The sequence below is a fragment of the Typopeltis vanoorti genome, chromosome 11, assembly GCF_054136105.1.
Source record: "Typopeltis vanoorti isolate ZY-2024b chromosome 11, IOZ_Tvanoo_1.0, whole genome shotgun sequence".
Lineage (NCBI taxonomy): Eukaryota > Metazoa > Arthropoda > Arachnida > Uropygi > Thelyphonidae > Typopeltis > Typopeltis vanoorti.
Window position 1 is genome coordinate 101,147,002 of NC_143559.1, and position 15,407 is coordinate 101,162,408.

General features: G+C 37.1%; 1 protein-coding gene across 1 annotated transcript in view; it reads right to left on the minus strand.

Moving 5' to 3' along the window:
• The window catches only part of LOC150101877 (serine/threonine-protein kinase ATR-like), an 860,597-nt gene that overhangs the window by 649,601 nt on the left and 195,589 nt on the right, over nt 1-15,407 (minus strand). Inside the window, exon 13 of the mRNA XM_090399924.1 lies at nt 13,234-13,307. Coding sequence (XP_090256050.1) covers nt 13,234-13,307 — 74 coding nt within the window. The remainder of the gene's footprint in view (nt 1-13,233; nt 13,308-15,407) is intronic.

The window sequence follows — 15,407 nt, forward strand, 5'->3', positions numbered from 1 at the left end:
GTAGTAATGGCTGGTTAAAATGTAGCAAGATGTGTCTGTCTTATGTAGTTCCATGGTGTCAGCTTTAGTAATCTCAGAACATGAGAATTGCTGGTTAAGTGTTAATTACTCAAGAGCATAAGTCAATGTATAAATATTATTATTACACAATATCTATCATACCTATCCTTGAAACTGTTAAACAGACAAAGCATTCACAACTGACTCAGGCAACCAATTCCACTCATTCACCACTCAAAAGGTGAAAAATCTAGTCTTCGTACCCTTGCTAACCACACTCTTCCCCAACTTCCAGAGATAACATCATGTTCTGTCCCCACTAGCCAAGTGCAGAAACATTTCCCCCTTGCATCAACCTATAAAATCCTTTAAGTAACTTAAACATTTGTATCATATCCCCCTTTTTTTTGCCTGTCAAAAAACCCCTCAATCTATCCATACAGGGAGCATTCCACAAATTACTCACCATCTTGTTGGCTCACCTTTGGTTCCTCTCCACCAAATCCTCATCCCCAAGAAACCAAGGTGACCAAGACCTGAACACAGTAATTCAAGCCTTTATAAAGAGAAATGATAACTCCCTTATCTGCCTGTTAGTGTGTTCTTCAATAATCAAGAAATCCTGTGAGCTAACCTGGCTACTTTAGCAATGTTCTCTCAATGTGGTTTCTCTCTAATCTTTGCATCCCAAAATGCACAACTTTACACTTTTCCACATTAAATCGACATCCATTATATTTTGCCCATACTGTCAGCCTATTCAAATCATCTTGCAAGCTCTCTACATCACCTTGATTAACATTTATGCTACCAACTTTGCATCATCAGCAAACAACTGAATATCTCCCTTCAAATTATTTCCTATATCATTTATGTGCAAATTAAACATCAGTAGTCCAAGCACAGAGACCTACGACACACATACCATTAGTCACCTTTCTTCTCCTTTACTCTGCTCGTCCATATACTACATTTTGGCATCTGTCCATGAGCTACCCTCTTATCCATATCACCTGTTTCATATCCATTTCCATTTGTTGCAGTTTGCATAATAGAGTTCTATGTTATATCCTGACTAAAATTAACATATGTGAACCACAGTAGTAGGTTTTTATTATGTAAATATTTCGTCATAGGTATCTTAGGACATCATCAGTACAGTAGAACAATACTAGGAATGACACAAAGGATAGGGTGCGTACGTACAATGGAATCCAAATTACATGCAGTGGCGCATTGCAGCCTGAAGATTAAATTAGATTCACTTTAATCTAATTTAATTCAATTAGATTAAATTGAATTAAAATTAAATTACAGTTAAGTTATTTTTACACAATTTTGTATGACAATTTCCCATACTTTAGGGATGGCAAGAACATCATTGTGGTTTAGATTTGGTCTGTGAAGTAGAGCTTCAGCACTTTCTTTATATAAGCGTTCATATTTATATGAAGATCTGTGCAGGAGTTTTGTCTTTTCCCAGTGGATCTTGTGGTTTGGGTTTCAACTCCGTGTTGAGCGAGGCCTGATTTTTGCGGTTTGATGAGGCAGATATGGTCTTGATATTGCGAAATGCATTTAAAAACTGATCTGCCTGTCTGTCGATAATAAGAGAGTTTACAGGAGCATGGAACCTTGTATACACCAGGTAGTAGCATAGGTGAAAGTTTGTCTTTGGGCAAAGGTAACAGGTTGTGGATCTGGTTGATGGGTTTGTAGGTGGCAGTAAGATTGTATTTCTTCATAATTTTCAAGAGGCGTTCGGAGATGCCTTTGATATAAGGTATGGGAATCCTATGGGCTTGTTCTTGTCTAGGCTGATGTGTAGAGAAGTTGCTGATGATTTTTTGAGTTGTTTTGAGATTCTATCCATTTAGAGTGGCTGTTTTTTTTTCATTATTTCCAATTCTTGTTTTAGGGAATCCTCAGAGGGGCAAAATCTGTGTGCTCTGGTTACCAATGATTTAATGATGCCAAATTTTTGAGAGGGAAGGTGAGCAGAAGAATGGTGAATGTAGCAACCTGAAAATGTCGGCTAGCGATAGATAGAGGTGGAGATGGAACCATCTTCTTTTTTTTGGATGTGTAAATCCAGAAAGGGGGTGCCCTGTGGGGATTCTTTTTCTAATGTAAATTTGATGCGTGGATGAAGAAGGTTGATTTTTTCTAAAAACTGAAGTAGCTCTTGTTCAGAATGACTCCAGACTGCGAAGATGTCGAATGACAATGTCGAAGCTAATTAGCATGTCAGTTTTCCGCAGTTGAAAGTCTTTTATTTTGGCGTGAAATTCTGCGGAATTTTTTATTGAAGACGTTGAATGGCCTATGTGGGGACAGAGAAGGTTGGATAAGAATTTTGATAACTTGTAAGTTGGGCTGCTAATTGAATCAACGATAGGTCTGAGTGGGACGTTGTTCTTGTGAAGCTTGGGTAAACCGTATATTCTCGGAGGTGTAGCATGATATGTCTTGAGTTTTTTTGAAGTTTCTTCATCTAAAGACTTTGTTTCATCGAATAACTTGTTCAGTTTCTTCAGCTGTCTTTTTGTGGGATCATATTCAAGATTTGCATAAGTATTTCAGTCTCGGAGTAATAGATTCATTTTTCGGTCATATGAAACAGTATCAAGAACCACTGTGGTATTTGTTTTGTCGGCTCTAGTGATGATTATGTTTTGATTATGTTTTAAGGAAGTAAGAGCCTTCAATTCTGAAGGTGAAATGTTTAAGACTGAAGGTTTGGCATCGAAAATTATTTTTGCTATTTCAAAATGAAGTTTGTTGGCTTCAATACTGGGAAGGTGGCTGATGTTTCTTTCAATGTTGTGTATGAAATCTAGATATGGGAGACATTTAGAGGGAATGGCAAACTTATGGCCCCTTGCTAGAACATTTAATTCATCTTTAATTAATACTGGAAAATGTACTCACAAGTCCATTTCAATATGTACCTTCCTTCAAGTCCTTACGATCCTATTCTGTTTCTGCAGGCTGTCTGACTTGTTCTTCTGTGCAAGCCATCTTTTCTTGATTCACTTGCAAGAAGAGTAATTCCTGTTAGCTGATGGTACTGGATCGAGTTGAAGGAGCACTAGGTCCGATGCACTGAGCAAACTCCTAACTGCAGTTCATTGCGGAAATTCCTGCTGCTCCTCTACCGCTACCCGTAATCACGGGTGTGTTCCAACGAATTCTAGTCAAGTCTGCGAACTGTCCCAAGAAGAAGAATGAAGAGAGAGAGAGAGAGAGAGAGCCTTCCTTCCAAGGCCCTATATACTATTTTTTTCAGGTCCCTGTTTTAGGGTCGGAGACCCCCCCCCGAATGTCCCACATGCACGCTGATGTCAGTCATCATGACCTTCATTTCAGAGCGGAAAGAGTTCCTTGTTTCAGGGTCAGAGAGCCCCAAATATCCTGCAAACATTCTGACGTCGGCAGCAGTGACCTTCAATCCACTGTTCACTTTCACATAGATAATCCTCTGTAATTCCTTTTGCTTGGGGCATAATCACTTCAAAATTAGGTCATCTCTACAACTTTACTCTGAGAATTAAATAAAGTGCACAATCTTAACCACTATTTTAACTTACAATTTACAATCATTTTTGCATTGTTGCATTTTTCAGATACCCACGGGTTTAGAAAATCTTCAGCAATGAGTAGTCTAGAATTATATACAATATGAATGACTTCTGTAAAAATTGATGCTAAACTAAAGGAACTTCTGCTGCATCGAATTTTAAAATACCCTTATATACCCTTTAAAAATTATCACTCGGTAGCTCAACAATTTCATTTGCCTCTGTCACCTTTTTACCATCTGCAATCATTAAAGTTATCCTTCCAGTCATTCTTCTTTCTACTTGCCACATTTCAGGATTTCCTTTCACCTGTTCAGCTAATTTCTTCTCATAATACAATTTTGCTTTCCTTATCGTGCTGGTCGCCTTTCTTGCCTTATCCTGGTACTGTTCATGAGTTAGCTGGTAATATTTCTCCTTATATATTTCCCACAAGATTTCCTTTTTTTGCAGCTCATGCTTAATGATATTACTCATTCATCTAACTACTACCCATTTTACCCTCCTGACCTTGGGTATAAAGGGTAATACTGCTTCTCTCCAGATATCCCTTGAAGGACGTTCACAGTGCATCGGGGGACCATCGTTAACAAACCTTCCCTTGCAAATCTTTATGGTACTGCTTCAAGTTACCTCCAATGTGTATCATAATCAGCTGCCTTATAGTTCCACATATATCCCTTCTTAACTGGAATTTGCACATTTTTCAAATCCTTCCAACTTAGTTGAGGTTCACAGGAATAAGACGACAAATTGCTAATGTTGCCAAGGTAGTAGTCCCAAATCTTTATCTTCATCAATTTCCTAGAGTGTAGTTCCCTCAATGTGGTATACAGTTTGTAATCTTTTTTTATCCCAAAATGCATAATTTTACACTTTTTCATGTTAAACTGGCACCCATTATATTTGCCCATACTGTCAGCCTATAGCCTATTTAAATCATCCTGAAAGCTGTCAATACTGTCTTGATTAACTATTACCCTACCCAATTTTGCATTATTAGCAAGCAACTAAATATTTATCTTCAAATCATTAATGTACAAATTAAACAGTAGTGGTCCAAGCACAGAGCCTTGCACAGCACACTGCTAATCACCTGCATTCGATTTCCCATATACTACTTTTTGGCATCTGTCAGTCAGCCACCCTCATATCCATCCATGGCTTGAGAAGCTACAAGGAAAGAATGTCAGTGGTGCATGGTTAAGTGGTCAGAGATTGCTTGAGAGTATCAGGCTGCATACATAAAGTCAGGAGGATAAACCAGTTTGGAATTAAGTGGATGAGTAGGAGAGAAAAAAAAAACATTGTGGAGAAAATATAAAGAAAATGTGATCAGCATACTCATGAGCAGTGCAAAGTGCAAGCAAGAAGGGTGCCTAATATGGTAAGGAAGGTCAAATCAGACTATGAGAGAGAATTAGTAAAACAGGCCAAAGTAAGCTCAAAAGAGTTTTTTCACTATATAGCAAGTAAGTAAGAAGAAAAATTACTATGGTAGGATGACTTTAAACAATACTCATGGTATGAAGGTGACTGAACCAAAAGAAATAGTTGAGTTGCCGAGTGATCATTTTGCAAAGATGTATCATCCAGGTAGTGATTTTACAGTTGCTGATATTACAGAGATGCATATCAACATTAAGGTTGATGAACAGGAGGTGTTCAGCATGTTAAAAAATATGAATATGAATATGAACACAGCAGTGGAACTGAATCGCATATCAGCGCATGTAGTATGTGAATGTGCAAGAGAATTGGCATTACCTCTGATGAAGTTGTTCAATCTAAGTCTCAGATCTTGCAGGATTCCAAGGGAGTGAGGAAAGAGGACAAAATAGTACCATTGCATAAAGGTAGCTCCAAGACAGAGGTAAAAAACTACAGACCAATTAGTATATCAGAAGTGGTTGTTAAAGTATTGGAAAAGTGAAAGGTAAGAAACAACAGTGGGTGGATAGGGATGCGATACTCTGTAGTGGGCAGCATGGCTTTGTAAAGGGTAGGTCCTTTCTTAGTAACTTATTCACATTTTATAATAAAGTGATAGCAGAATTGGATAAAGGTAATGGCTACACTGCTCGACTTTGCAAAGCATCTGACAGAATACCACATGGAAAACTATTACAAAAACTGGAAAATAGTATATGGTGGAGTGAAAACTAGCAATAATGATGGGGACTAATGGGATATCTCAGGGTTCACTACTAGGGCCACTACTCTTTAATTTGTATATCAATGACATTGGGAAAGATTTAAGAGAAAATATTCAGTTATTTGCTGCTGATGCTGTGAGATTATTTAAATAAATCGTCATTATTGTGGGCAAAGGATAATGATTGTCAATTTAATGTTGCAAAATGTAAAGTTTTGCACTTCAGGTTGAAAATGTTGCATATGGTGTATCATGTTGCTGGTATTGGATTGCAGGAAATTGATGAGGCTAGGGACTTGAGGTGGACAAAGAATTGAAGTTCAGAGGGTATACCACAAAAGTTGGTAAAATAGTTCAAAGAATTACTTGTATGTTGAAAAACACACTAACAAGTAAAGATAAGAAAGTTATATCCCTCTTTATAGAGCCTCAGTCGGTATAGACAAAGCCCTTTGGTCGGAAAGACCTGGGTTCGATTCCGGTCCATGACATATGGAACTGTTATCTGATCTCTTTCAACTAATGATGAGTTAGCTGGTCTCATATGGATGTAGAGGGTTTTTTACTGGAAACTCAGTTTTTTCAACCCTCAGAACATGCAAAGCAAACCAGCCCTGTGAACACACATGGATCTACAGTCATAAATACTTAAATCCCCATGAGAGGGCCCAACCCATCCTAAAGGGACGGGGTGGGGGGGAGAGAAAGGAGGAAACTCCATATGAATAAATAAATCCCTCTTTATAAGGCTACGATTCGGCCACAACTTGACTATTGCACACACACACACATGCATAGATTTGGTCACCTGGGTTTTTTTTTGGGGGGGGGGGGTACCAGGAGGCGGTATAGAGGATTCAGAGATGGTGAAAGGTTTGTGGAATACTCGCTATGACGATAGGATGAAGGTTTGTGGATTACAAAGTTTAGTTGAAAGGTGGAAAAGAGGGGACATGATAGAAACTTTTAAGATATTAAAGGAGTTTTATAAAATTGATGCAAGTGAAATTTTTCAATTTATGACAAACAGAGAACTAGAAGACATCCATGGAAGTTGTGTAAGAGTGTGGTTAGTAGGGATGCATGGACCAGATTTTTGGCATGAGAATGAGTGGAAGGATTGCCAGAATTGGTTGTGAGTTCCCAGATGATGAATGGATTCAAGGAGAGGTATGATAGGATTTGGGTTTAAATTGGTTAATTTGGATCTCCCACAATGAGTCTATGGACTCCATGATGCCATAAAATAACCACATCTTCATCCTTTTGAAAACCAAGTGACCAAATCTGTGAAAAGTCCATATGTAGCCTAATCAGAGTCTCATATAATGGAACTAGAACTTTCTTACTTCTACAAGTCAGTGTCCTCCACATCATTGGCAGAATTCAATTTTGGCAATATGGTCTCTAAATTTTAGATCCTTACCACCATCAGCTCAAGATCTCTTATTTCCTCCACCTCCAACAATATATCCTCACCACAAGTAAATTCTATATTCCATCTTTGTTTTCCAAATTTTAAAACTTAACATTATGCAACACTGAACTGACATCCCGACTCACATGGCCATTCACTCAGTCTATTCAAGTCTTCTCGTAAGGTTACAACATCTGCTCTACTTCTCACAGTTTATCCCAACTTTGCATCATCTGCAAACAACTGAATATCCCCATCCAAATCTTCCCCATTAACATTAAACAGCAGCAGCCCTAAAACAGATCTCTGAGGCACGTTACTAGTGACTTTCCTCCTCCATACACAACTTGTTAATACATATCTGATAGTCAATCTCCAATTCAATGCACTAGTCTAATATCCACCCCCATCTGCTCTACTTTGACTATCAACTTATCATGTGGTTATCTGAAGTCTTTAGACTTTGTAAAGTCTAAAGTCAAAAGACTTTGTAAAGTAAGAGTAGATATGCAATAATCTGATGAAGGAAGGTGGCAAGTTTGTTTTAAGAATGAAGCAAACAGCAAAAACATCATCAATATAATGAAACCAAAGAAAGGGTTGGGGATGTGTGGATGAGAACAAGGTATCTTCCAGATGGTTCAAAAGTGTGTTTGCCAAAGATGAAGACAGGGGGCTACCCCATGGTTATGCCTTCAGGCGTCATGGGTCTCCCTGAAGCTTATAACAAGAATTTCTATCAAATTTTCATGGAATTAAATGGTTACAACTCCCATCAAATCCAACAGATAATTGACTCTTACATTCCAACACCTAAGAATTCTTTGACAGACTTCATGGTTCCAATCCCTTATATTTCTGAACCTATTGGTAGAATTTTGATAGAATGTGCACAGTTGAAACAATAAAGAATTCAGAATGTACAGTCTGACAGAGAAATTGAAATCCTCTGCTTTCACTGACGTTGGAGATCTTGGGATGTTAGATGTAAGGATGATATTCTTGGTTGGTACAAGGACACCATTCCTATGTATGAGAATTCTTTTATGGGTATAACACCTTGATCTTTTAATTCAGAGCAAAGCCTTTCAATCAGAAACATCTAGGAATTCCAACTCTAATATCACTTCTCTCAGAAAGTTCACAATTGTGTGTGTAGGGGAAAGGTTACTGTAATTGATGTTACATAAAAGAGTTACTGTATATGTTTCTGGCAAGATATTTGAACTACAGTGTCTCTTGAATAGTATTAACAGATTTTTGGGATCTTCCAATCTTTCTGGACCAAGAAGGGTGACAGTTTCTAATGCATTATAAGGAATGATGGTACAATAGAAGATGCCTCTTATCTTTGATATCTGATGATGTGGCAAGGGTTTCAAAACTTGGCTAGGTTTATTGAAACTCCCAGTGAACTTGGGAATGAAAGACATACTCAAAAAAGGAAGAATTCAGAACCAGAGCTCCCTGACTCACCATGAAGCCATACATGGATGTCTGCTATCTGACAAGAAATGAGCTCAGAAATGGAATGTCAGGGACTGTCCTGGACACTATACTGGCACCACAGCAAGCCTTGAACCCTGTCATTGGACCAAAGGAAAGGAGAACCTTGGACCAAGGAGAACTACTGCAACAAGCCCAAAAGTTTATTCAAGTCACATCATCCAGGATCACCTATTGGCAATGTATGACTATCAGAATTTCCTCTTTATAGATGTCCACAGATTGCATGACACAGCAAATACAGCAACAGGTTTATAAGGTTGGAAGATAAGATAGTAAAAAAATCCAATAAAAGTAAAGAATACAATAAGAACAGAAACAGATAAAATTAATGAGAATGACCAATACCTCCCAAAGAAAGCGTAAACAAGAGAATGGCAATAAGTTTTATTTAAGTTAGACCTGTTGTAGCTTCAAGTGATTAATTTTTTTTTCACTTCTATTTAAACAAACATTTGTGTAAGGCTGGTCCCCTACGGGAAAAGATCAGACACTACACCAAAAGGATCATAGCATGAAACCCTAATATTTTTTTATTTCTATATCCCAAAGGAGGCATTTCCTCTCTGGACAAAGTATAATCATTTGTAATAGCAGTCTTTGGTAGATCCAAAGATGAGAATACAGCTGAAGATGGTTGTTGATAATGCAAATAAAAGGAAATTATCCTAATGCCTAGCATAATTTTGTACAGATGTATCGAAAGTTAGACATCAAGATTTTGGCCATATTAGGCACAGCAATTATGAGAAAAATGACTACATCAGAAAAAGCTAAAAATCAAACCTAGACAAACAATTTGCAATGGTCATTTTAAGCAATCTGACAAATAATATAACAATGAACAAATGAATGCTTAAAAATATCAAAGATCATTATGCTGACTAAAAAAGTACGCATCCGTTCTACATCCAAACACAAAAGATTATTACATTGGAACTATAAAAGATGATGAAAAACCTAGTAGTGTCACAACTATCAGGTAGGTCATGCAAATTAAAAGCATCTGATGCACAGTATTTATCATTGATTGTACAAATATTTTGACCCAACAAGTTCACCACGTTGCAGAAGAAATTATGTACACACTTGTCAGGTGCATTCAGTATTTTGTGCTTACATTATTCCTGTTCTCTGTTATCTTTGAATAAGTTAGCTGCAGCACTACCAAAATATGGTATTGTAATAAGTTAGTTGCAGCACTACCAAAATATGGCATTGCAATGCAAGTTTATTAAAAGTTTATATTACATTACTGTCAAAAGCTTCATTTGATAATTTTGCAAATCAAGTCACAATATGACTAGAGTTTATAGATATAGACATTCAACACTTGAGTTTTATAAGGCCACATTAAGTAGAGGGGAAACTAACAACCTACAATAATAAAGCCACTTAAAGAACTAACTAATTATAGTTATAAAGTTATATGTTAGTTATAAAGAATAAACTAACATTCATTAATGAAACAAATATCTTGTGGGCCTAAATAAAAACTGGTTTTCCCACAATTTTGTGAGGAATAAATCATCCAATTAGGAGTTGAGCTTTGTTTTTTTTCTATTCACAAGTGTCATAAACAAAATAAATTACATGGCAATATTATTATTATTACTATATTATTATTATTGAGAGACCTCCAGGGAGTCAGAAATTAATCGAGGAAGACCATACCACTTGCACCAGCTGTCATACCTGTTCTTGAATTCATTCACACTACTTGCACACACACACACAACATCCAAAGGCAATCCATTCCGATCACACACCCCTCTATGAGAGAAAAGTATAGCCCTAACCCCCCTCTTGACAGATTTTATTCTCAACTTTCCATGGATGCCCTGGCATCGTTTCCCCATCCTCCATAAAATTAAAAATTCCATCTACTGAAATTCTGTATAACCTTTCAGAAGTTTGTAAGTCTCAATCATATCACCCCTCTTTCTCCTGTTTCCTAGTATATGCAAGCTACAAATTCTCAATCTATCTTCATAATCAGTATTCCATAATCCTGAAGTGCCTAACCGTCACACTCTCCTTTGCACTATCTCTACTGTATCAGAATCAACACAAAAACCAGGAGACCAGACCTGCATGCAATAGTCCAAGTGAGGTCTTATCAAGGCCTTGTAAAGAGACAAAATGACTTCTTTATCTTTACATGTCAAGGTTTTCCGCATTGCAATTATTCTGAGAATTGTATTTAGGATTTTTCCTATATGGCCCTTGAACTTCAACTTCCTGTCTACTAAAACTCCAAGATCACTTTCTTCTAGCATAATCCTACTAACATAATATGATATTGGATATCTAGTCACACCAAAGTGCATGACCTTACATTTATAACATTGAACTGACAGTCATTTTCGCATGCTTACAATTCCAGCCTATTCAAATCATTCTGCAAGTAGTGATTATCAGCAGCACTCTTCATTGCCCTACCTACCTTTGCATCATCAGCAAATAGCTGTATGTCATTTGTCAAATCCTTCCCAATTTCATTAATGAAAAGACTGAATAACAGTGGCCCAAGCACTGATCCTTGTGGTATACCACTGGTTACCTTAAATCTTGCAGACTCACATTCCCCATATATACAACTTTGATATCTGTCAGTCAGCCATCCTCTTATCCATGCCAATACTTTATAATCCAATCCCACACTATCCGATTTATGCAACAGTCTTTCATGCTGTATTGTGTTAAAACAATTATTATTATTATTATTTTGACACCTCCAGGGAGTCCAAAGACTCATCGAGGGAGAGTGTGCCGACAGCATCGAACGATTGGTCCCCTTCCAACTACTAACCGCGCTCAAACTTACTTAACTGAGCCATTAGTAGCAGAGGCTCTACCAATCGACCAACCTTTGCCGGCAAAGGTTGGTTGATTGGTCAAAAGCCTTAGCAAAATCCAAACATATGAGGGTGTATCCATTCCCTTTGTCTAAGTCAGTGGTAACATTATTATAGAATGTGAGCAAGTTGCTAAAACATGACCTTCTCTTAGTAAACCCATGCTGTTCGTTACAAAGTACAGATTTTCTGTCAACTCATTTCTGAAAGTGAGCCCTAACCAATTTTTCCAAAATCTTCACCACCACCACTCCTGATACTTGGTCAATAACTGGATAGATTGATATTTGCATCACCTTTGTGCAATGGAATTACCATACATTCTTTCCACTCCTGCAGACTCTTCCCTGTTCTGGGAATCATATCATAGTCAGGTCAAAGGAATAGTCAGTTCAGCTGAACACTCTTTGGCATCCACCTGATATCCCATCAGTTCCTATTGCAGAATTCTTATTCACTTTGTGCAACAGCTCTAGTATTTCTGCCTCATATACACGAGTTTCCTCATACAGTAAAGAGGTAGCAGTGAGTTTAATGTTGCATATACCAGGTTGATAGCTTTTAGCAAAATGGCTACTCATTAGTTGAACAATCACTTTTGCATCAGTCATCCACATACCACCTGCATTCGGTAGTTATTCTTTCAAATGCATTCTTTCTTTTACTTGAAGCATAAAGATAAAGTTCTTTCGGGCTTCTCTAACTTGCAGAGTCAGTTTCTTTTCATACTCACACTTTGCTTTTTGTACAACACTAGTGACTCTTAACATGTTGCTTATAATTATCATAACTGACATCATCCTTATGCATGTGGTGTTCCTTTCACATCATCTTTTTCTTAAAATCTCTTGCTTAACTAGATTACACATCCATTTAACTCCTATTCTATTTTTCTTCAAACTCCTGGATCACATTCTGATATCGCATCATTCAGGTATTTTTTAAACACTTCCCAAGTACTGTCAATATCCTTCCCATCCAATAACTGATACCATAATACAGAACTCAGCGTACCCCTCAGGTGGTCATAATTTCCTGCTTTGTAGTTCAGCATGTAACCTTTTCTGAATGGAAGATTCATAAACTTAGCTACTCTCCAAGTGAGTACCGCATAATCACTGTCACCAACTGGTGGCAGAATAGTTATATCTCTAACTGAAAACTCCTCTGACATTATAATTGGATCTAACACTCTTTGAGCACGAGTTCCTTCTATCACATGCTTACTGAGGAAGTTGTCTCTCAACAGCTCAATAAATTCAGTTTCATTCTTCTCATGCAATTTCATAGCTACCCAATCAATGTTTAGATAATTAAAGTCCCCCATTATGATTACTCTTTTCACATCCATTATTTGGTGATGCACTTCTTCATCACCAGCAACCAATTCACCAGGTCTGTAGCAACACCCCATATGATAAACCCTCTCTGCATGATACGGTTCGACAACCCACAGATCATTGTTCTTATCTAGTTCCTTACTATAGAAATCGTCTGGACGAACACAGAATTGTTCTCTCTTCATAATCATTTCCATAATAATAACCTTTCCCATCATTAAGGCAGTTATTTAATATTGTCTCTCTTAGACAAAGTCTCTCACAATTCCTCCCATCAGAATTCAGTTTCCCTGTCTCTCTGTGTTAGGTCTTATATCAATTAAATATAATTTGATTTATCAAGAAAATAGCTTATAATATTTAAAAGAATTCTTACCAACTCAAATAACCAAGGTACTGATAAAATAATACAAACATTGTGATAGGCACTTGAATTCCAGCACAGAACATCTGAAAAAAACCAAACTGCTTTAAAAAAAAAAAAAGTGGATAATTTATTTTTAATTTTACCAATAATTTTAGAGTAACTCACCTTGAACATTAATTGGGTACAGTAATAGGCAATACATGTAATGATGGAGACCTATAATAAGTATGTCAACTGAATCACTGCTATGCTAGTGAAACCTTCACATACTTAAATGAACTGGACCAACTATATTTTCAGAGATTAAGTATACAAGAACCATAAAAACAATTTTGTTTTTTCTTTCAGAGAGCAAACAAAACAACTGACATTATATTAGCAATTCATAAGGAAACATTAAATTTCCTCATGTGTAGTTATATTTTTTCACAGAGGGAAGCAAAGGTAGAACAAGAGGCCATCCTGGAAAGCTGTATAATGAGGATGTGAACAGGGGAGTGAGAAGTAGGTTCTTTGCATGGAGAATGATCGGTGAGTGGAATGCATCACCTGAAAGTGTGGTGAGTGGATTTAAGGCACGTTTGATGATCTTTTTGCATGAGAGAGTAGAGACTTCTTTAACTGCACAGAGGTTAGATGTTAATAATAATAATAAAAAGTGCCATAAAAAACCAAAATATAATATCTGACAATATTTGAGTTCTGAAAGATAACATATTAATCTAGAGAAAAATTGCTCATAGGAAGTTAGTGATGTAAACTTATTTTATCTAGCACTTTCATAATATCCTTTACATTTACTTTGAGGATGAATATCAGGAATTTGATGGTGATAATGAATTTTTATCAAATTAAATTCTCATGCAAATGATCTCATCTAAATGGAGAGCTTTTTTTTCAAGGTCAAAATGCATTTCCAGTCCGTCCATGATGGATATTTAATCATCTTCAGTTTTTCTTCCCCCACCTTTCTTCTAGCATGCAGTTTTGGTGATGGCCTTGCTGGGCATACTTTAACACTGTTATCATTATACTGCAGGCTGGTCAGCAGATAGTGCATGGAACCAAACCCAATCAATGCATCTGTTGTAGGCTTCTGCTAGCGAATAATCCTGCTAGATCATGTCTGGAGGAGACATGATCCCCCTACAATAGTATGCAGGGGGGACACTGTCTGAGGCTACACTTGGACTGGAGTCTGGGCACTCCAGCTGCATGTCCCTACTCTGTTTTCACAAAAATACTAGCATTTTAACTGCAGATACAAAAAAATCTCCCATAAAAAATAACAAAAAAAACTAAAAATATGAAAAATATAACAAAAAAATTGGAACAAATAACAAAAATACACCCCAACCTACCCACAATAACACCATTTTTTTTTCCCAATAAAATATACATCTATTTCACCAACATTTAAAACATTATTACAAACATTAGTGACATTCACCAATACTTACACACATCAAAACCTGATCTTTTGTTTTTCTAATAGAACCCCAATGGCATCCTGCACAACCACAGTCCACCTTAACTATCCCAGTTACATCATACTCTATGCATTTTGCAAAAAAGGATGGAACATGTGCTTTTGTGAAATCTGATATCGCCTGTCAAAGGCTATCCAACTTAGAATCCTCACTTTTTGATCTGCTCAGGCTCAAGATTTCCCTACCTCATTTTACAGCTGTCATGTTATCTTTACTGCTCTCCTAACTCTGACAATCTTGCTGCCCTTTTTGACAATCTATCACTAAAAATTAATTTCTTACAAACTAATTACCCAAACTATGATAAGACTGCCCTCCTTGGAGACTTTACTGTCCGTAACACAAACTGGTTCAACCTCACAGATCAAGCTAGTAGGGAAGTTAAAGCATTTGCCATCAGTCATGACCTAACACAAATAGTTAATGTACTAACCAGAATACCGACAATCCTCATCACTCGACCACAAAAGTTTTTTTCCCCCCACCACACTGCTCTCTCCCTCCAAATACACTAGGGATGTCTGCTTTCCCCCCTTAGCAATTCTGACCACAATCTTATTCAAGTCTCCTCTATAGTTTGTCCTCATCCCAGCCAATCTCAGCCTTCTACCCTATGGCACTATAATTGTTCCAAATGGGATGACTTCTGGAATTCTTATGCTGCTTTCCATGGTCAGATAACTGCTTTTGCTC